The sequence below is a fragment of the Hesperophylax consimilis genome, chromosome 8 (assembly GCF_061612785.1).
Source record: "Hesperophylax consimilis isolate HC1 chromosome 8, BYU_Hcon_1.0, whole genome shotgun sequence".
NCBI lineage: Eukaryota > Metazoa > Arthropoda > Insecta > Trichoptera > Limnephilidae > Hesperophylax > Hesperophylax consimilis.
Genome location: NC_142843.1, coordinates 7766010 through 7791053, shown reverse-complemented (window position 1 = coordinate 7791053; position 25044 = coordinate 7766010). Strand labels below are relative to the sequence as shown.

Genomic DNA, 25044 nt, shown 5'->3' with positions numbered 1-25044 from the left:
ACAATATTTTCTCTTACTTAAATCCTACAAAACTGATCAATCAGTTTAATTGTAAGAAATCTCTCACTTTTCCTATTTTTAAGCTTATAGGCAATAATATATTTAATTTCAACTTGATATCTTGATCCTCAATATTATTTGTTTTTATGTTTCACGGAGGTAGAACGATCTAATTTTCGTTTTGATTTTTGAATAAGATGTCTCATTTTTAATGTCTTCAGGTAATGCGTTAAATAATTCCGGAATTTTATGTCTTTTTGTTCTATCTCCGTATACATTTTGCGATATTTTAATAATAAACATTTGTGCTTCTCTATGCCTAGTAGGGTAGTTATGGTTTACGGGTTTTTTGTATTCTGTGTTCCAGAATTCATCTAGCGTTAGTTGGTAATCTACCCTACTTATGTATAGAGAGCACATTACACAAAGAGAACATTTTTTATAATCGCCTTCACATAATTGTATTTTTTTATTGCCTGATATCAATTTAAGAAAAACCTCTTCAAATTATTCGTATTCCGGTTAAAAATTAGACTGCAGGCTTTTAACTAATGAATTGACAGGTTTCCTAATAAAGTACCAGTAAAAAACGGATGTGTTATGGCGATGTCAGAAAAATTCAAACATTTTCGCATTTCATTATTATGTACTCAACAGGATTGACCGGATTTTAATAAATCAGCAATACTCATTTTTCTCCGTGATAGAAAATAATCTGCAGTGGCGAAACCACCGACTTCACAGCTGAATGTGTTGATTTGTAAATCAAATTGTTAACATCGTGTTTAATCAACTTGTTTACATTCCATATTGAAACTTTTGTTTTTAAAATAAAGAACAGTTGTAACCCTTGCATCGCAGTAGGGGAGTAACCCGTTTGCGAATTGCGGGAATAGGGAAGCAGATAGACGGGGGTTGCCACGCGCCAGGGAAATCAATATCTCCCGGCGACACACTGCCGACTATCAGGGGGAGGGTTCCCTAGTAGGGTGATATGAATCGGTTAAAAAAGAACAAAGTAAAGTCGCTGAATAGTTTAAGTCGTAAAACACCATGTTACCAAGGGAACATGAAACATTCCATGTCATGTTTATGAAAGAGTTTTGTTTGATTTCGTTGCCAAAACAATGAAACTTTGTTTATATCTCCTACCCATTGTTGAGAAAACTTTCAACGATACTGACACTAACTTTTGCGTTGATTTTGCAGGTATAATTGAACCATTCCAGTGTTGCTGATATTGTAAGAAGTTTTTGTATCGACAACTGTTGTTTATATTTTGAAGGCGCACCGGCGCAGAACGAACGCAAATATACATAATAAAGTCATGTTTCTTGAAATAAAGTCTTGTTTTTAGGAAGTCCTGTTTTTTCTTACCATCCAGCATGTATCTGGTGTTGTCCGCTTCTTCCTCCAGGGTGGACCCAGTCCGTCCTGACTTACCCCCGATGAGACTCATGTCTCGCTCAGAGATCCAGTTTCAGAATATGAAATTCGATTGTCTCGCGAGACGGAGACTGACTATTGGCGAGATTGCGCCCCACTAAACGATAATATTATCACAATCGGATCTCATTTCACCGGATCCAACAAGAACACAGATGACTAACACTCGATTCGCACAGTGGTAAACGCCACTTTGTTTATCTGCGGATCAGAAACAAACACAATGAACAAGTAACTTTTTTCTGAAACGATCGTTATTTAATGATGAATGGTAGAGCAAGTACTTTCGCTGCCTTTCGGGGGCATTCGCGATATTTAAACGCGGATTATACCGGCGGACGAGTCATGTAGCTCGTTCGACAGTCCGATGATTACTGGCTGCGGCCGCCCGTGATAACCGCCCCGCGACAGGCCCGCGGGTAATTGAACAATTCAATGTCAGCTGCGGCGAGAAAAAACGGGCAAGATACCCGTCGGTCAGTCTGCTCGTATCGAGTTCACGGCTTATCTCGGGAGACCTTGTATCGCCTCGCGTCTCGGCTCCCGTGGAATGGTATGGTGGTGTTGTGAGTTGTGAGTTAGCTGCCTGCTGAGGAACCGGGGTGCGCATGCCCGAGGGGGGGAGAGGAGGAGGGCACTGCGCAGGCGCCCGCTCTGTTTGGGTCGAACTGCCCCCTTGGAACCATACACGAACACAGGCTGACACATCAGCAAAAATTCCTTTCTCAAACAATTGTTTTCTAAGATAAAAAATTAACTAAATACATTCACACCTGTAAAAGATACCACGTATCCATTAAGCACCTACCGACGCATGAGCGTCGCGTCAACGCGCTCAACGTCCACGAAAACTTATACATTCAAAATACTTTATCGTTTCGATTAGTGCGTAATATAATTAATTTAATTTTAGCAATAATTTTCTGCTTATTCAAGCGGTTGAGCATCTATGTTAAGTAGTCATTATTATTGATTTCAAAGCGTTGTCACGGCAGTAAGAGTCTTCGAACAAATCGTATTGACCCTGTTCATAAGCACACGAAGATTTCCAACAAAGCGACATAAAGCTTGCGAAATGCCACTGAGCCAACCTGTTGTTGGCGGCGCGCTTGCCAATACTTGGCTCACAGCAGGAGTGGCCAAGTGGACAAGTAAAGTAGCTAGTGAGTAGTGCCGGTGCTAGCAGCCAGTGGTAGAGAGGTCCGGACGTCCCTGGCTCAGAGTGAGTCACGCGGAATCAGACAGACGTAGACAATCAGGGCCGAGCTGGGAATAGAATCAAGAATCGCCAATAATAACTTCATGTTGTTGCTACTCGATGTTCAACCCATTTTTGGTGTTTCTTTTTGTTTTTTTTAACGACAAATTGTAAAATGGGGTTCATGGTAGAATTTATGAGCAAATTTCATAAAAAGCCCGCTGAGCGGAGAAAATTTACTGATATAACAAATATAGAATAAAATATGTTAAATTGACAGATTTCCTAATAATGATGTCAGAACAAATGTTCATAACCGCAGCCAGTGAGATTATTGCATCCCCAATTGGGGTGTGTCATGGGGCTTAAGGGTATGGGGAGGAAAATAAGATGGAGAAGTACGTAGCTATTTAGATCACCAAACACGACTAAAGCCATTTGAAGCAATTTTTAAATGGTGGTCTTTCATTAGGGCGATACTGAGAGTTCGAAAGCTCGAATCACCGGCGAAAAGTTTTCATTAGGTTTCAGTGTTGGTCTATTGATTGTCGCGATAGTTCAGTCGATTAGAGCAATCGCCTAGTTAACGAAAGGTTCCAGAAAAATAGAAGACTTTCCTTTCAAATTTCGAAAGCTCTAAGCACAAAGTACCGCGGAAAAGCAAAAATTTATAATGATTGCGACCATTTAAACTGTCAATATAATAATGTTGTCATTACCTTTTACAAAAGGTAGCCTCACTTTACTAAAGCGTTTTTAATGATAATTTAACACGATGATTACTGTAAAGTTAATGTTTTCGGGCGGCCCCACGCCTCCTTCATAATAATAGCTTTTGACATGGAAACGCAACAAAAAATCTTACAAATACCGTAGGTTAAATTAATAATGGAATTTAATGGGGAAATCACACCTTTTCAGAACATTTTTTTACGTCTTATCCGAAAAAACGAAAAAAATTATTATAACTAGTAAAACGAATATTCATTTTATAATTTAATATAATTATTGTTAACAACTGTAAACAAATAAAACGAAATATAAATAATTATTATTTTATTGATATTGTGTACAGGGTGTTAACTTTGGGAGGGGATTATACATGATGTTAGAAGTAAAAAAGATTTTTTTTTTCAAAATTCCAATATTTTTCCATTTTCCGAAAAAAAACACTATTTCCTGAGATTTTCTTATAATAATCACCCCGGAAATAGTAAAATACAGGAAATGAGAAAACATAAGGTTATATTAACATTTTCCAGTGAATAATTTATAACTTATCTTATTTATCTCATTCTATTGACTCTGAAGACGAGTCAAGAATACAGCATTTCCTATCTTATTTCGATCTAGCCGTGTTACGGTTAATTCAATTTAAAATTAAACATTTAATTTATTTAAATGACCTCCTACAACGTGGTTCACACATGGTCACAATAAAATATTGTCGGAAGTTAGAGTCTCGAGCAGGTGTTGAAGGCTTAGTACCAATCGATAGACACGATCCCGCATCGACTTTTTTTAATCGAAGGGTATAAAAATATCGATTAAAAAATAATACATAAATTTTGGGAGTTACAAATAAACGCACACATCTCACTCAATTTTCACACCCATAGCATTAAACCTTTATTTTAATACTTTCCTTAATATCACTCTTTACTGTGTAAAAATTTATTATTTTTATAAGGATCTTTATAAATAAATACTTTTTCATTGAAGTAGTATTAATAATAAATAAATACTAATAAATCAATACGAATTATGAAACAGAACAAGACACAGAAATATAAAAAAGGTAACCGTCTCAACTGGGAATCGAACCCAGGATCTCTTAAGATACAAGATCTTTCAAGAGACATTATCTATGTTACAAACCAATTCTTTAGAACTAAGCAATCATTCAAAAGGTTAGCTGCCAAAAATATGGGAAAAATTACTTGCAAGATAATATTGTTTTTTTTTATTATTTGAAGTATGAGATAGAAAAAAATTAAGTAGATTGATTAGGTCCCAATGGACGAGTGGTTAGAGGCGTTGTCCCGGTAAGACAAAGATTCTGGATTCGATTCCCTGTTGAGTCAGTCACCTTTTTATTTTTCTGTTTCGTGTTTCGTTCAGATTTATTAGTATTATCTTATTTTTCAATGTTGTTCATTGATGGATATAACCTTCAAAAGATATGAGAAGAAAAGTTATTCCAATAAAAATTAAATGCTTGATCTTTTATATTTTACGACGGGTTTTTTTTTGTTTATGTCATAGGACAAATGTGACAAAAAGGTGTTTGTCAATACATGTTACAATGATGACTCTATCAATGGAAATAAACATGATACATTATTGATCTTTGATTTTATTAATTCTATACGTTGAATGAATTAGAATATATTTATTATCTTACTACATGAAGATACAAAATATCATGTAGTAAGATAATTAATATATAATTATAATATATGTATTATCTTACTACATGATATTTTGTATCTTCCATCCTCAGTTGCAAAGTCATCGAAAGTCAAAGTATTATATCATTAGCCGTGTCAAATGTCATCAGTTATCATACATTGCCAATTTATTTATTTTAATCACTAAGACGTAAAGCAAATTATTACTCTTTGAACAATCAACTATTATTTGGAAGACCGTGACATTTAAAATAGTTTAACAATACTTTTAATATCGCACCTCTAATGCATAAAGGTCGTATGTCGGAGTTATATATTCTAACACCAGTACGTAGTTAGGTACTTATGTGAAAGTAAAACTTATGTTTTAAACATTCGTTCTTGTGAGAATCTTATGTTGTTGATTGTAACATCAGTAAGTAATGTGAGTATGCAGGTAATACTGATGATTGTAACATCAATTGGTAGGTATCTACAAACTTTTGTAAATATATTGCTGCTGACGCAATAATGCCACTTATCATCAAAAATACTAATTTCGGTAGTGTTTTGTTTGTAAATCCATTTCAATCAACTCTAGAACTCGGATTAGCTTCGAACTTAAGTGACGTTTTCAAAATTGGAACAGATTGTAATGAAGCGATAAATCGATAAAGTACCTACCTATAACATAATATAATTTTACTAGAATATAATTTTAATAGTAAATTTTATATTTGAAAATTAAGTCAGATTTTCGTGTTTTTTTTTTCCTTTATTTTTTTCCAATTTATATATTTTACATTACAGTTTTATAATAATAAGAAAGGGAACCCACTAAGGCGCAACCTGTGCGTGGATAATATAAGTGTATACATTATATTTTTTTACCTGAAAATAACAGTAAGCACATAAAGAAAAACGGTAGGATTATAATTAAAGTTAGTCTAAAAGATTGTGCAAGAGGTGCATATTAAAACTAAATCAAAGTAAAAATAAAGATTGTAAAATAATATATATGAAGTAAAAGAACACAATTTTTGTTGTTTGTTTTTGGGGTGTTATGCCGTGTTGCGCTAACTCCTTCTTTAGCCGACGTTTCGGACAGCGTTGCAGTGTCCATCATCAGGGCAGATCCGGTAGATCCGAAGATGTGTCAGCATAACACCCCAAAAACAAACAACAAAAATGCTTTTGGCCGTGAAAATCTAAAAACTTACCTAAAAGAACACAAAATTAAATAATAATAAGTATTCAGAAACCAAATAGAAAAAGAGAAAAAAGTAAAAATTAAATGAATAATGCTTCAACATTTGTATTGTACAGCCACAACTTTAATTCTTTTTGGTATTGCGCTAGTTTAGTTGTTACTTGAATTTTTTTTGGTAATAGATTAAAAGTGCGAGGTCCAATAAAGCTACTGTGACTTTGCATTAGTTTGGTATTGGTTTGTGGGGTATAAAATACATGATTTCTTCTAAAGTTGATTTTGGGTTCAAATTTTTGAAATTTGTTTTGGTTTTTCGTGACATATTTCAGGCTTTGAAGTAAAAATAGTTTACGGAGATTGAATAGTTGATATTCCTTGTACAATTGATCAGTCGAAAATGTCCTCTTTTTACTATATATAACCTTGATAATATGATTTTGTTCTATTTGTAGTGGTTTTATAAATGTATCTAATGCGCCACCCCATCCTAATATACCGTCCATAATTGAGGATTGCACTAGAGAAAAATAAATCATTTTCAATTTGTCAACATTGAGTACTTCCTTAAGTGTATAAAATATGTACGTCAGATATCTTAATTTAGAAACGGTGTTATTAATTTCAAAGGGTCATTTTCAAGAAAGCGTTATTCACAAATTAACTAGATTTACTAATATAATATCCCGTGATTTTTCACGTTTCTGCACTAGTTTTAAGTAATTAACGCTATAATGCAATCGATCGCGAAATCGTTAACATTCAGGATTATTATGTGTGCTCTACATAACGCAGTAAAATTGAATTTTATTTCTAACGCATATTGCTGGCAACCAAACACAAATACACATTTACCTAACAAAGGACGATATACAATAAGGTATTTTTGCATAATTAATATTTGCAATTTAGGAGCTGACGTCTTCATATTTCTGACATGGTTTATGAGTGAATCAGCAAAAAAAATAATCAATTACTTTTTATTGAGTCTTTGTTCGTTATCTTATAGAAAATAATCACGCAATGTATAAAACATTTACCAGTAGGATGTGTAATTTATGTAATCCATTTAAACATTTGTGTTTAAAAATATGCATCGATGTTGATACAATCAAAATAAATATAAATCAAAAACAATTATAAAAATGAATTGTTTCCATAAAACACATGTTATTCCTTAACATTTTTATCGCAGTCTTGTGTAACAGATAAAACCTATAATTATTACAGGTAATATCTATTTTTAATCATTGTACTTGAATTTGATATGTATCTTTGCATTATACATAAATTAACAGATCAAAGATACGAATGAATCATTATTGTTTTGTATTACGTTTAAGATAATGATCACAAATAACAAAACAGCTTACAAAATACTTACTGAAGGAAGAATGTACCGCATGCTTTACAGTTTAATTTTAATTTATCGAACAAGTATATTTTTTGTTTGAAGGACAATACTTTTTGATTGATGATAATGTTTATATTATTTTCCAGTGGGATAACGTTGTAGATATAAGCAAGCAATAACACATGCAGAATGTGATTTGGGCACCCTTTCTATTGCAGCGCTTCAAAGATGTTGGGCGAGGGTCGCGTCTATAACTTTACTTCCCACCTGACGCACTGTTGTCGGTATCGAGGAATGACTCAAAAGTGCAATAACTTCATTCATACTTTAAGAATATCTAGAACGAGTGCGGTTTGTTCAATTATTGTAAAAAAATGTGAATACCGCAAAAGAGTCCCAACTGCTCCCAACCGTTGGAAGCCAGTGAGACTATGGCATCTCCGATTGATGTATGTAGTCAGGCTGATGGTTATGGCTATGTAAAGGAGATGGGGAAGAGGAAGGTGGGGGAGTATCTGGCTATTTAGATGTGGTCACCAAACACGGCTAAATCCATTTCAAGCGAAGTTTCAATTCTGAACGGTGGTCTTACACCAGGGCGATACTGGGAGTATCTTCCAATAACAGCTTAGCTAGTTTTGCATATTGCGCACATATAGAGATTGTAAAAGTGAACTGTAAAGATACATAAAAACAACGTGCTTGAATAAAAACGATTGTTTTTAAAGTTGAAGGGATTGAAATAAAATTTTCGAAATGGCGGAGTCAAACAAATTTGCTTAAAATTCAATTGATAAAAAAGTACTTCGAGGAACCTCTGCATGGCCCTTTTCATGCAATTCTTAAAATTTAATTTGAGGCCAAAATACCCAACCAAACTGAAGTTTTCTTTTCAATCAAAGATAAAACCAAAATATGTAGTACGGATACTGCTGTTTTTTATTTATTTGTGTTTAAAATTATGAAATATAGGCCATAAAATACTTCGTTATTTCATGATTTTAGAGGCAAATTTAGCTTTTTGCGGATCAATAAAAAAATAATCTTACCCAACCTACTAACTGTGTCGATATAGTGAAATAAAAAAATAAACGTCGTTAAAGAATTGTTTTTTAAGTGAAAATTTTAATTTTTAAACAATAAATTAATGTGTAATTCGTAATTTAACCTTAAACCCACACAAACGCCTTTTATAATGTTTTTTTTACTTTATATTTTATCATATTCTTCAAGTATTTAAGCAAAATTATTATTTTTTTTAATTACCATTTACTAACAAATAGTTGCCAAAGTTGCCCCTAAAATCATGAAAAATCGATTTCTTTAATAGCATATATTTTATACTTTAAAACACAAAATAAATATAAATATTTGCCATGTTAAATATTCAAAAAATGTTTGGTTGGGTATTTTCGCCTCAAATCCAAATTTAACTTTTGTATGATATACGTCGCGCAGCCGTTCCGCGTAATAAAATGTGGTAAGAGAAAAATAAATTACCAACTCTATATTACGGTACTGTTCTATCCCTACATGACATGTGGCCGGTACCACAAAGCAGCCACGAGTACTCGTTGGAAGGTATAAAGATATACAGGGAACAAGTACATACTAGTAGGTACTAGGTACCCGTTACTGCATACGGAGCGCGAAGGGGTCTAGCGGGTAACCGGACACCATGTATGGATCGAACAGCTCATCATGGAAAGGAAGCCTTACTCTTTTGTAAACATTCATTGCTGTTTTGGGGCAAAGATCAACCGCCATGAAGACATGACCAGACTATAAGAAAGATATTAAAATGAACTGAAAACAAACAGTTAGAAGAATATTAAACAACATTATATTTTGTGTATTTGCTCACAGGGCTTTTAACAGGTGTTGTATCTGACTTTTGTACTTATTTTAGTACAAATAAATTATTATTTTATTGAAGAAGAAGATAATACTAATAAATCTAAATGAAACATAAAACAGAACAAGATACAGATAACGTCTTTAAATACACGACAATTGGAACTTACGTAATTATTTTATCTAAATTTTGTCGATCTCGTAATTCAGAATTAATCAATATCTTGCAACTATTTTTCCCACACTTTTGGCTGCTATCTTTTTGAATGATTCTCAAAGTTCTAAATAATTTGTTTGTAACCTAGATAGTGTCTCGGATAAACATATCCGATGTTTATTAATATGGGACACCTATTGATTTTTCTAAAAATCTAAATGAATATGAATGTTTTTCGGAATAACTTTTCTTTCAATGTCACATATCATCGAAGAAGTAGATAATACTAATAGATCTAGATGAAACATGAAACAGAACAAGACACAGAAAAATAAAAAGGTAAGAGTCTCAACTGGGAATCGAACACAGGATCTCTATTTTAAATTATATTAGACCGAATATTTTTTGCATCTATTATATATTTTAAGAATATTAATAAAAGAAACTTTTCAAATCCAGACGAGCGTTAAAGTACCTAGCTATAATATATTTCACCAGATGGTTATATTTGTTCTATATTTGAAATGTGTATTTGATTTTTAGATTCTATGGAAACAAAGTTAGTCAGTTTTCATCTTGGCATGATGCAGCAATACAAAGAATCATAATTATTAGGTAATACAATACGTTTGAAGAAATACAATTACAGAGATAGAATAATCATAATATTTGTATATGGACTTTTGACTGACCGTAGCTTAGACCGTTATTTCCGTTTGTAAATTTGTTTTTGTTTACGGATTTGAAAATCTGCTGCATCCACTATATTATTCAATCAAGCCTTACTTTGACTATGTGGCTAACATTGAGTGAAGTTTTAAAATTATATATAGTACCTACCTGCCTGATTTAAGTTTGAAAAAAGAATTGCAATTGAGATAAATTACATAATTCCTTATTTTAAATATTTTTAAAAAAGTTACATTAAATATTATAGTTTATAATTAAGTAGGTAGGTATTTAAGTACCTACTTACAAATCTATTAATTTCGGAGGAAATTTTGGTTTTGATTTATTGAATAATAGAAAATTAGAAACATACTTTTTGGTTGCTAGGTCTACTGTTCACAGAACTATAATATATTCAGCATAATATGCAGATACATAATTAGAAGATAAATCACTGTATTCAATTCATAAATGTTTAATTTACGAAAATGTTTCACACGAGGTAAGTTTATCAGTACGAGCAGTATGATTAATATAATCAATAGGTTGTAGGTTAAATTTCTAACATAATTAATGAATAATCAATTAATTTTGAATGTGAATTTTAAACATGAAACAAAATAATACATACATTTGTTAATTAAAAGAAATTGGACTTTTATGGATTCCCACTTTCTACTGAACACCGTAGAATATTAAAATACAATAATATATTAAATACGAAAAACTATCTCCGTGGCAAGAGTAGAAAAAATAAACAGAAATATTCATGGATAAATATGAGTATTGTAAATTTATTAAAGTCCGGTTAATAAATCAACGATTACAGGCCGCTGCATGTTAAACTGTCAGTACTTTTAGAGTATATCGTAACACGTGTTCGTGCACCTTCATTTTCCCTGATGATACACAATGATGAAATATTCCGACAATGGCATAGCAAAATTCTTTTAGGCAAGGTTTAACAGGAGTTCTATCAATTTATTTGTTGAGGGCCTGCAGTCCCGTTTTTAACAGGATTACGAATAATTTATAAATATTCTAAAATAGCAATATTTTATATTTAAAATATTAAGTTTTCTCCGTGTATCAGTAAAACACGAATCTATAGAATCACACGAGAAATGTGAAACGTTTACTATAGTGCCTACGCAGTGTCCACGAGTTTGTTAAATGTGATACGTTTACTATAGTGCCTGCTCAACGTCCACGAGTTTGTTAAATGTAATACGTTTACTATAGTGCCTGCGCAGTGTCCACGAGTTTCTTAAATGTGATACGTTTACTATAGTGCCTGCTCAACGTCCACGAGTTTGTTAAATGTAATACGTTTACTATAGTGCCTGCGCAGTGTCCACGAGTTTCTTAAATGTGATACGTTTACTATAGTGCCTGCTCAACGTCCACGAGTTTGTTAAATGTAATACTTTTACTATAGTGCCTGCGCAGTGTCCACGAGTTTCTTAAATGTGATACGTTTACTATAGTGCCTGCTCAACGTCCACGAGTTTGTTAAATGTAATACGTTTACTATAGTGCCTGCGCAGTGTCCACGAGTTTCTTAAATGTGATACGTTTACTATAGTGCCTGCTCAACGTCCACGAGTTTGTTAAATGTAATACGTTTACTATAGTGCCTGCGCAGTGTCCACGAGTTTGTTAAATGTGATACTTTTACTATAGTGCCTGCTCAACGTCCACGAGTTTGTTAAATGTAATACGTTTACTATAGTGCCTGCGCAGTGTCCACGAGTTTCTTAAATGTGATACGTTTACTATAGTGCCTGTTCAACGTCCACGAGTTTGTTAAATGTAATACGTTTACTATAGTGCCTGCGCAGTGTCCACGAGTTTCTTAAATGTGATACGTTTACTATAGTGCCTGCTCAACGTCCACGAGTTTGTTAAATGTAATACGTTTACTATAGTGCCTGCGCAGTGTCCACGAGTTTCTTAAATGTGATACGTTTACTATAGTGCCTGCGCAGTGTCCACGGGTTTGTTAAATGTGATACGTTTACTATAGTGCCTGCGCAGTGTCCACGGGTTTGTTAAATGTGATACGTTTACTATAGTGCCTGCGCAGTGTCCACGGGTTTGTTAAATGTGATACGTTTACTATAGTGCCTGCGCAGTGTCCACGAGTTTGTTAAATGTGATACGTTTACTATAGTGCCTGCGCAGTGTCCACGAGTTTGTTAAATGTGATACGTTTACTATAGTGCCTGCGCAGTGTCCACGAGTTTGTTAAATGTGATACGTTTACTATAGTGCCTGCTCAACGTCCACGAGTTTGTTAAATGTAATACGTTTACTATAGTGCCTGCGCAGTGTCCACGAGTTTCTTAAATGTGATACGTTTACTATAGTGCCTGTTCAACGTCCACGAGTTTGTTAAATGTAATACGTTTACTATAGTGCCTGCGCAGTGTCCACGAGTTTCTTAAATGTGATACGTTTACTATAGTGCCTGCTCAACGTCCACGAGTTTGTTAAATGTAATACGTTTACTATAGTGCCTGCGCAGTGTCCACGAGTTTCTTAAATGTGATACGTTTACTATAGTGCCTGCGCAGTGTCCACGGGTTTGTTAAAAGTGATACGTTTACTATAGTGCCTGCGCAGTGTCCACGGGTTTGTTAAATGTGATACGTTTACTATAGTGCCTGCGCAGTGTCCACGGGTTTGTTAAATGTGATACGTTTACTATAGTGCCTGCGCAGTGTCCACGAGTTTGTTAAATGTGATACGTTTACTATAGTGCCTGCGCAGTGTCCACGAGTTTGTTAAATGTGATACGTTTACTATAGTGCCTGCGCAGTGTCCACGAGTTTGTTAAATGTGATACGTTTACTATAGTGCCTGCGCAGTGTCCACGAGTTTGTTAAATGTGATACGTTTACTATAGTGCCTGCGCAGTGTCCACGGGTTTGTTAAATGTGATACGTTTACTATAGTGCCTGCGCAGTGTCCACGAGTTTGTTAAATGTGATACGTTTACTATAGTGCCTGCGCAGTGTCCACGAGTTTGTTAAATGTGATACGTTTACTATAGTGCCTGCGCAGTGTCCACGAGTTTGTTAAATGTGATACGTTTACTATAGTGCCTGCGCAGTGTCCACGAGTTTGTTAAATGTGATACGTTTACTATAGTGCCTGCGCAGTGTCCACGAGTTTGTTAAATGTGATACGTTTACTATAGTGCCTGCGCAGTGTCCACGAGTTTGTTAAATGTGATACGTTTACTATAGTGCCTGCGCAGTGTCCACGAGTTTGTTAAATGTGATACGTTTACTATAGTGCCTGCGCAGTGTCCACGAGTTTGTTAAATGTGATACGTTTACTATAGTGCCTGCGCAGTGTACAAAGTTTGTTACACATGTATTAAGAATAAGAACACAGTACGATTACAGAAATACAGTGAGCAATATTTACAATATTGTTCAATGACCTTGGAACCTACCGCTAGTTTATTATTCTATCCGTTTGGGAGATTAGTTAGAAACAACCTACGGAGATAAGGCTTGGAGTACTACACAAATACTTTGCAGAGCAAATTTCGTAATGAAATTATTTTATTACGGACTAAACGGTGATAACGTTAGATATTATCATAAAAACATTTAGATATTTAAAAAAACGTAATACTCAATGGTTAATATGTTAATTATACAATATGGACATCTGTGATATCGTTGGTTATATTTATTAGGCTTCGAACATTTTCCAGTTGACCATTTTTGCAGACCTCATAATAATAATTATTAAAATGGTTACACGATAACTCAACACAACAAAAATTCAACACACCTTTAAAAAGCGATATAACTTACATATAAACCTACGTAACCTACTTAATCTAGTTTTTGTTTCATTACTTTTCATCACTTTACGTCACTATTTAAAAGGTGTAATGAATTGTCATTTGAGTTATCCGGTTTATATATAAAAACATACGTATTCATATATTTATCACACACCCGGTCACAGTTATCTGGTTCAATTTATTATCAAGTGTTCATTTGGGTGAAGGAAGTTCGTTAAAAATGCGATCAATAATGAACTAAGAATTATGACATTCTATTGAAATTAAACTTATATTTCGTTATTTGAAAGCGAAACTATCAACGAACCAGCATCCATCTTGCGAATTGTTTGCTTAAAACAGGCGCCAAGCCGTGCTATGTGAATTGCCTAACCACAGGCGTTCGCTCAACACAGGCAGCCAAATATAAGACAGAGTGTGTTCGTAAATTTATTTTCTTATTATTATTGAACGCACTAATTTCGGTTGTCGGTACATGTGTGATTTGAAATTTGAACCCTGCAAAATGCGTAAAATTATTTAATAATATAATTTAATTTTAGTTCAATGAACTTTTCATTTTCAAAATTGGAGCTGATAAATATGAATCTCATCAGACATGCGATAAAATGGGTACCAATTTTTTTTTTTTTTTATTTATAATGTGTTTTTATTTTGTTTAAATTTTTGACAGATTTACCTGGCTGGTCAATTCGGGTAAACAAACTTTTATTAGAAAGTTTAAGCTTGGAGAAGATACGACTTTGCACGCAGATGACACTACATTAAAAACAGTGCATATTTCATGATTTACAGTTTTTATTTTATCCCATATAACTATTAATATTACTACATTTTTCAAATCTCTTATTTTTAAACAAACAAAAAAAATATTTTAAAGAAAATCGACAATATTAGTTTTTGTAAAGGCAATAAATGAGATTCACAAATCGTACTATATAATTATAATACCATGTGATTTTACCAGGTACCAGGGGTCTACGGTAGTTTAAATGTAAAATAATATGAAAATACTCTTCACAGAGAAAAATGAGTTTTGAGAATCCTTTTAAATTGGATGGGATGGGATGGGCACAGGATTGTCGTTTCCTGATAAACTTTTAGTAAATTCCTAATATATCGGAACACGTGCATTTGCCTTAATAACGAAATAATACGAAATACAATACGCAATATAATGACTACAATACGAAATATAATGACGAAATGCGACAATATTAGTGTTTTCATGAACACGTGTTCCGACATCGTGAAAATATATTCGTGGTCGAGTAAAAGTTTATCAGGAAACCTGTTAATTCATTCCTTAAGGCATCCCGTTTTTAATCAGATTACCAAAAAATTGAACAGATTCTTAATAAATTAACTCATTTTATCCAAGTACACGTATAATATAGGCTTTATATTCAAAATGCTGGTTGTGACCGTTACTTTTTTCTATTTTTCTGTGTCTTGTTCTGTTTCTTCTTGTTCAATACATATTAGGTCGTGTAGTTAGTCAATCTGTAATTTGCCACTTTTTCCACAAACTAAAACTTAATAAAATGATTCTAATTGTAAGACAAAAAGGCACTCGTTTTTCTACAATATTTCATCATTGTATTTTCAATTCTAATCTTTTAAAGATAAATTTTATTGCTTATTGTTGGTCACACTATTTATTGATGTATGATGATCTTGCAATGTTTAATAAAGACAGATAAATAAATACTGTTTAATTTCAAGCTGTTGGGAGAATTACCTCAAAATAATAATCATCATGTTTAACAATTCGCTACGTAATAATATTATTGGAGTTTTTGTTTATAATTTGTTGTTGATTGCCAAATCATATTTTTTATGTTAAAAATTAGGCAATGACTAATGACATCATTATGTACACTACTTGGTAGGTAAGTGACCACTTAAGTGTTTACTTGATCAATGTCGTGATAATGTAAGATTTAAAGTATAAAGTAATGAGTGAGAAAAATAAACATAGGGTATTAAGGTTATTTATTAACTAATCGGTTTGACTGATGATAGAACCATTCTCCCCAGAGACTGGCCCTTAAACTACTGTGAACTTAAAAAAAAAAATCTTTTCAAATTAAAATAAAAATGCTTTTACTGATCATTGAAAATTCCTCCCCAGGGACTGGATTCAACACCGATAATCTTAATTAGACAGTAACGACATTTATTACGAATATTAACTGATGTAAATTTTTAAACGAATAAAGTACAATTTCAGAAAAATGCGTGTGTGTGCATTAGGGTGTATCGATTTTTAACTTTTTTTTTTGTTTTCAAATTCCAAGTTGAAAAAAAGTTGCTACTAGGTACCACAACTTACCACAAAAAAATTTGGATTTTTAAAAAAATATTTAGGTCTCCCGCACAAGGCCCAAAGTTTTAATTTTTTTCAAAAAAATTTCAAATTTTTTAAAAATTTAAAAAAATAAAATCGTGACTTTTGTGTTTATTCCAAGTTGAAAAACAGTAATATTATGGAATAAAAATAAATACGTAGTTTAAACTTAAAAAAAAACATGGTTTTTATATGTACACAAAATTACAAAATTTCATCAAAATTAACAAACTTTAGGGCTTGTGCAGGAGACCTAAAATCCATTTTTTTATTAAAAAAAATCGTTTCTTACTTATTTTTATGCCCTAATATTACAGTTTTTTAACTTGGAATAAACACAAAAGTTACGATTTTATTTTTTTAAATTTAAAAAACATTGATATTTTTTGAAAAAAGTTAAAACTTTAGGCCTTGTGCGGGAGACCTAAACATTTTTTTAAAAATTCAAAACTTTTTGTGGTAAGTTGTGGTACCTAGTAGCAACTTTTTTTTAACTTGGAATTTGAAAACAAAAAAAAAAGTTAAAAATCGATACACCCTAGTGTGCATAAGTACCGCCAACAGTTGATAGAATGCATTGTCACCGACAACGAGTCTATCTGCTGATTTCAGCTCTATCGAATGCTGAGAAGTGGGTTAATTTCAATCAAGAAAACATTATCGAAATTCAAATACAAGAATTAAAAACCTTTAATTCTAAGAAATTTCCAATTTCGGAGTTTAATTGTATCTAGTGATAGTTTTATAGTAATAACATGATCGATATCCTGGTGGATTTGACGCGGAAACAAGGGATATTTTTTTAGATTTTCGTGATATTTAGGACGTTATACGTTGATATTTTTATAGCAGAAGGTGTGTTTTACAAATCAACATCTTTAAAAAATCCTATATTATTAATAACGTATCAATAAAAAAATTTTGAACGTTAAACATTTTCACATACAGCAAAAGAAATTATCACATGGCCACAAAAAATAAATAATCGCACTGTGCACTATAAATATATACAGTCGTTTCGTTGTGCTAAAAATTATTGATAGAGCACTATCATTACTCCAAAAATTGCACATTTTAAATCACCGATATTGCACAAATAACAACAATATGCGGATAGTATATTTAAAGTTTGTTTTAATACTCGTTTATTAAAATAAGTATTAAGTCTATGAAATTAATTTAGTAAGAAACTAGGTCCATTCGTACAGAAATAAATCGGCAAATTCGCTTTCTTTAAAACATTCACGAAAGTTACCTGCCCGGGTAGCAGAAGTACGAAGGTGGTATAGATAATTCTGCTCTTAATTAATCACGATTAGTTTATCTTCCCTTTCATCTAAACGCTCAATCGTCACGAATGCTCCAACAGATCGGCTAATCGAACTGATTTCATTTGCAAAGATTTATTTTTCTCCATATATTTGATGGCAAAATTTTCTAAAAAGATTCTACAACCTCTTTGCAATTCAACCTACTTTCTTTAATCAAGCTTACTTTAATTTTTTTATTCAGATTCTAAATAAAGCATGAATAAACGCATATGATAAGGCTTATTAATGTTTATTTATAGTAGATACGTACCTATTTTTCGTGATCAAACTCCATTCAATTTTGAAAGTAGCTTAAAATGAATTTGAAAAAACATGAGTAAAGAAAGTAAAATGTATTGAATAAACTAGAGTCGAATAATGATGATGAATAATGATGATTTTACCCGTTTACAAACCCAACTATGTGTGAGCTGAGATTTAAAAAAAATTGCATGATTGAAATAAAATACACCTAAATAGAAAAGAAAGAAAACAATTATTTGCTCGGTGGATATGTGAGATTACGCTTGCGTACTACACAAGTAGGTAGTAGGTTTGTGCTAGTACACAAAATTTTACAAATTTACACTTTCAAAATCAGATATTAACTAAACAATGTATAAAAAAACATCAAAAGAGAACGACTTGGTCTATAGAATTAAGAATTTCCCACGAGATAAAACTTTGGTACACATACCCAGCCTCAGTACACCTATCGAACATTGGCTTTACGATTATGTAAGAGTATTTAGTTGATTGTGTAATTGTTATTATTGTACAATGAACCTAGTCTAGCCGATAAATAAAATTATTTATATGTGGGAAATGGTCTGGTAAAAGTTAAAAAGAATGCGTTCTCAAATTTTGAATGTCGAAAACTTAGTTCATTCATCACAAAGTGGGAAATTATTAATAAAATGAATTAACGTTAATATTTGCATTGTGGAAGTCATTTTATATCTTTTACCTCGGTTTGAAATAGTCCCCATTAAAAAGCTGCTAACTTCCTAACTATTTTTTTTAATGGTCTCTCTAAACCAGCCTCTCCCGATCTGGCACACCACGCATCAGGTGGGTAGACGCATCCTGAACACACCTCACCCGATGAACCCGAGCACCCCTGCTAAATTACCAAACTTACCGAACCACTTAGAGTGACCTATGGCAAAGGTGTTGGTTATATAATAAATGGTGTCCGGGGCGGCGGCCTCTCAAATATAATATATATTATTTTGAAGATATAGCTTTCCCGTTTAAAAAGAGGCATTAAAAATATATTCTTAATTTTTTGAAAGTACATTTAATAAACTTTCACGATTTTTATACAATTAGCCATTAATTATTTTGTTTATTGCATTTAGTTGTTTATCATATTAGCAATTAGTGAAAGAGGCTATCATCGCAAAATACTGCATTAAAACTAACCAGTTACTGGCCATTAAACAATCCAAGCGAGGGTATCACAGTAATAATCCATGTTGTATTATATTTAACGAGTTGTTTCATGCTGATAAATTTACCTGTTAAAATACCCGCCTGAAGTTCGTATTACCTCGAGATGTTCAGGCATTTCCTTGAACTAAATACTTTTAAAACACTGAATACTATGTATTTTAGGTGTAACATTTGATCTTTGGGGAAAACTAAATAGACAAGCGAGGTAAACGGGGCGACAAGACGAAATTACACAGGCGTGATTTTTACGTAGGTACCTATGGAATTTCACATGGACTAAATTACACGCCGATAAAAATACACCCACTGGAAATAAAAAAATATATAGTGTACACATGAAAAAAATCGATCGTTTAATAGGTTTAAATTTTGGATTGTGTGCGTGCGCTAAATGAATATCATATTTGAAAATAAAAGAAAGATTATGCATACTATAGTAAGCATTCAAAAAGAAGAAGAAGTTGGTTTGAAAGAAAGATATATAAATACGAATGTTAAAGAGAGCGCGGTAATATAAAAAAACTATAAAAATTAGGCGAAATTGTGAAAATATTTCTTTTACTCCTTTAAAATAGAGCAAAAAATCTCTCAACACATGCCTTAAAATAACCCATGCTTTAAAAATACACTGTAAATTTTGTTCATACTTATAACATGTTAAATAACAGAACAAAATGTATTCTTTTAAATTGTCGGAGCTACTTTCAGATTTTTTTATCGAGGGAATTTGATATAGTTACCGTTTCAGCTGTACAAATGCATAAATATTATCTTCAAAAAACAACATACATTTTTGACATCAAAAACAACATACATTTACAAAAGTGTTCAAGAGAAATTTGTTGTAAATCGGTATAAATTCGTAATGCCGGGCTTAAGTTAAGTTAGGTTATTTTTTGACGTGTGTAATTCTCTTCTTGTGTAATATTGGTACTTAAAGTCTGTGTAATTTCGTCATGTAACAGGTAATCAAGTACTTGTGATATTTTAGGAAAGTTTATAACTGTAGGTGAATAAAAAAAACACTTCCTTTGAATGGCAGACAGTAAATGTGACCATAAAAAATAACGCAAGGTGAAAGGAGTTAGTAAAGGTTAATTACTTCAGCAACTACGAGAATATGAATGTTCGAATTTAGCATTTGAATATCGCCATTGTTCGATAAAGGTACATTAGAAAAATAAGTTCGCATCTCGCTAAGATCTACAATAGGATTTCCGATTGATTGCTTTGTGGGACAAAACACACAAGCAGGAAACTTGTAGCAAAAAACAAAAATTTACGACAGATGCACAAGAGAAACTGTGTATATTTTAATGAAGGAACTTGTATTTTTTACATACATACATCGTTTGAAAATAAAATTTCACTAGTAGAATACGTGAAGTGAACGGTTTTCAATAATACCTAATAATTGTTCTTATATCGTGTATCTAAGATTCGCTTTCGCTGCTTCTCACGCAAGTGTCACACTGACTTGTTCTTCTTTTTTAATGATATCTTCCATAACATTGTTTGATTCATTACTCTCTTACAACTTCACCTTTCTACGCGTATCAAGTCTAACCGGGGCTAATTTTACTTGAAAGTTGAAATATAAGTATTAATTTTTTCTGAAGTTAAATGAAATGGTTCCAAACCGAACTTATCACAATCACGGCCCTTTTACGTCATGTAAATATAAAAATAAAAACGTTTTCGTAATTCACTGTTAATACATATTGATTCGGTTGAGCCTACAGACAAGCTGTCATGTGACAGCTTTGTTGGACTACCTATAATTGTAAACACTAAATAATATTTATGTACAAATACTCATGAATAAATATAAAGATCTGATTTTTTTCTAGGGAGCATTTTGTAGTTAGCATGCATTGTAAATAGGTCATAAATTATTACTATTATCATCGATTAAAAAAAATTATATTTGAAATTTACATAATTCCAAAAATATATGTTTTGCAGGTTACCAAGTCTACAGATTTATCAATAGCAAGTGTTAAATGATACGCAAAAGCTATATTTCTAGTAAATAAACCTTTATTTAAGTGATGTTTAGAATGGAGTTTGATTTGTTTTTGTGTGGGTAGACATACAGACATTAGAAATAAATTATATATTAGTAATGTATAATTGACAAAACGAATAGATTTTGACAAGCAATCACTACATTCACGAGAAGACTCATTTAATTTAACTTTTAATTGATTAATAAGAATATATCATTAAAATGATTACAATTATTAGTTAACAACAGTGTAACTTAATCTGCCCATTATTTTTATTGGTGTGGTTGGACACCTATTTAATACGACAGCTATTTTTGTATTTTCTGTGTCTTGTTATGTGTCATGATTCGTTTTTTTTTTATTTATTTTCTGTGTCTTGTTATGCGTCATGTTTCGTTTTTTTTAAATTTTTTTTACTGTGTCTTGTTATGTGTCATGTTTCGTTTTTTATTTTTATTTTATGTGTCATGTTTATGTGTCTAGTTTATGTGTTTAGTTTATGTGTCTTGTTTTGTGTCATGTTTCATTTTTTTCTGTCTCTTATTATGTATCATGTTCCTTTTAGATTTGTTAGTATTATCTTCTTCTTTAATGATATACATAATTTAAAAGGTTTCATTATTTAAAAGGTATTTGCCAAAAATATTGGAAAAATTAGTTATTATTTTTATTTCTGAATTTGAAATATAAGATCGACAAATATGACGTTTTATAGTTAGGTCCCAATGGTCGAGTGGCTAAGACGCTCTCCCGATAAGACAAGAGATCCTGGGTCCCATTCCTAGTTGACACCGCTATCTTTCTTAATTTATGTGTCTTGTTCTGTTTCATGTTTCGTTTTGATTTGTTAGTATAATCTTTTTCTTCAATGGTAGATTTTAGGGTTGAACAAAAATATCAGATCCAAACAATAAAAATTAGTCACAAAACTGTATCTAGTAAGCAGAGAAAGAAGTGCAGAAAAATGTTTGTTTGCTATATATCGATTTATTTCAACCGATAAAACCGTAATTTTGAAATTGTTATTTCTGGAAAGGGGCAATTTTGTAGTGGGTTTCCATGAAAGACATCGAAAATCGAAAAAAATATAAATTTTGTTTTATGAACATAAAACTTTAAGGGCCTTACCAATAAGCGTGTTTTAATTTTTACACAACTGATGAACAACCATTAATGTAAGATAAATGGTTATTTATCACTTGTGGAAAATTAAAAAAAAAACCTTCATAATAAAGGGGTAAGAGTTTAACACGCAAAGAACAACACTGTTTTCTCTGGAAAGTCGTGAATAACATACAAAAAACAGAACTTCCCTCATCCCTGCAGGCGTTTAAAATGCTAGTGACTATAAAACAACCTGCACTAATAAATTACTAAACAAGTGCAGCTTGTCGTATAACTTTATATAATTGCTTGTTTTTACTATAACTTTCCTAATAAGCAATTTTAATAATCATTTTCATAAGTGACTTGTTTGGAATAGTCATTATAAAGCATCGGAGAGTTGTTGTTGACATTTGCTTTGAGTTGATAACTAAATGTCATTTCCTCAAAATCCATGTTCAGTGTACGCGAGTGTATAATTATGTAGTGAAGATTTAACAGGTAATAAGCAGCGACAGGTAGAGAAACGTTTAATCGGAAACGTGTTAGGCGCTAACAATCACGTAGAAGAAACGTAGTCGAGATCACACACGTATTCGAAAGCAAAAACAAACACCATCCTTTCATCACGCGTTAAGTTTATGTGGTCAGGGGCGGATTTAACTATAAAGGGTTCCCTAAGCGCTTAAAGAATAATTGCAAATCAAAAAACCCAAGTTTTAGTACAAGGTTTTGCAGCTCCCATTAGAGATTTAAGGGAGAACATAAACAACTACAAAATATCCTTATCATGGAATCCCGCCAGACTCCAGTCCAGAGTCCAGACTCAAGCATCGCAGTACACTGGAGAAAGTTGTTGGCCTCGTCAATCTAATGCATAACGTTTTTTGTACTGATTCTTTTATATTATTGTATATGCTGTATGGGATTCCAAAAACCTCTCCACATTCCGGAATAAACAGTTTATTATTACTATTGGGATTTATAACTATGCTAACTAAAAGTTTTATGAATTTCAAGTGTATTAAATTGTTATATTTTGCCTATGTAAGAAGTCAACTCGAGTACAATTCTCCTGCCTGGAACCCACATTATAATATACATGTACAAGCTGTTGAAAGAATACAAAACAACTTCTTACGTTTTATAAAATTTAAAATGGGTATTCCAGCAATTATGTTGAACTACAACACTCTGTAAAATTATATGAATATGCTCAAATTGTCAGATAGTAGAATTTTCACTGACTCGGTATTTCTATATAAAATTCTAAATGATTAAGTTGATAGTCCGGTATTGCTAGAATTGATAAGCTGTCACGCGTAATAATAATTACACAGCAGAACTTGTTTAAAAATAAACTGTTTTTATAAACCTAATAACAATATTATTGAATATATAAAGAATAAAAATTAAAATGGAGTTCTACAAATTAAACTTAATAACAATAAAAAAATTAAAAAAATTAAAATTAAAATGGAGTTCTACAAATTAAACTTAATAACAATAAAAAAATAAAAATTACCTTAGTAAATAACTAATTTCGACCCTGAATACGGTCGATTTAATCTATTATGAAAAAGGACAATTTTAACAAAACTTCCGAGTTTCTAAAAGTAGTCGTGTTCACTGTTCATGTACTCATCATTAATCTAGTGCGATAATAAGGAGATGCGGCGATTGAATAATCGGAAATCGTTCAACTTTCTTTCTTTGGCCTTAGGTTTTTTGCAATCACATGATTTTATGATTTGGCACCATTATTCTTCATTACTTCCAAGTCGATAATAATAGGCCAGCGTCGTGAACCTAATGATGCTAGTGGCGTAGCCACCGCCTGGTTCTCCGGACAGAAGATATTAGCAACACAACATGCAATTAGTATTATCCCAAATAAAAGAAAATAAAATGTAAAATGATCTATTCTTAATCGGATGGAGTCAATTTTTGGAAAGCAAATAAATTCAACGTCTTCCAGATGTGCAAAATGGGTACCCAAAACCATTTGAAATGGAAATGGGTCAAAACTTTTCCATTTGAAAATACAAAATGCAAAATGGTTTTTAGAAAAGCATTTCAAATGCAAAATGCAAAATACCTATTTTCAAAATGCATTGAAAATGCAAAATGGTTTCTCAAGTCAAACAATTAAAATAATTATAGAATTTTTACACAATTTTGTCATTTAATAATGGACATCAATGTAGAACAAACATATTACATGATGGTAAATCCAAAAACACCACGACTACAGATTATGAAACCAAAATTTTTCGCGCGACTAATGTTGCCAACGTAAAAACATAGAAACTGCTATCTAACATTTAATATTACAGCGTCATGGCCCCATGTTTAGTATTTGAATCAGTATTCTTTGTAATGGTATCACTCAATTGCCAGTGCTCCTACCAGGGAGCAACTTGATAAATATAAATTATCTCTCATAGCGAGGTTGAGGACCGACTGATATTTGGGGCTTATGAAAAAAAGATGAGTGGAGATAGTAGGAAGAATGTTGCAAAAAGGCATTTAAAATGGAAAATGCATTGAGAAAAGCATTTAAAATGCAAAATGGAAAATACCCATTTTGCATTTTGCATTTCCATTTGAAATGGATTTATTTGAAGTAAAGCATATCTCTGACCTTGATTAACACTTTGAATTAGAAAAATTATTTCTAAAAAAATGCGCAAAACCCATCAAAGTTGCTTATCG

General features: G+C 32.2%; 1 protein-coding gene across 3 annotated transcripts in view; it reads right to left on the bottom strand.

Annotated features, from left to right (window-relative positions):
- The window catches only part of Cen (cerebellar degeneration-related protein 2-like), a 153174-nt gene that overhangs the window by 70677 nt on the left and 57453 nt on the right, over window positions 1-25044 (bottom strand). The window contains exon 1 of one of the 3 annotated variants that reach the window (XM_089634841.1): window positions 1378-1986. The exons of the other annotated variants lie outside the window; for them this stretch is intronic. Coding sequence (XP_089490967.1) covers window positions 1378-1459 — 82 coding nt within the window. The 5' untranslated portion in view covers window positions 1460-1986. Of the gene's footprint in view, window positions 1-1377; window positions 1987-25044 lie in introns of those variants that run through there. 3 annotated transcript variants of the gene reach the window in all.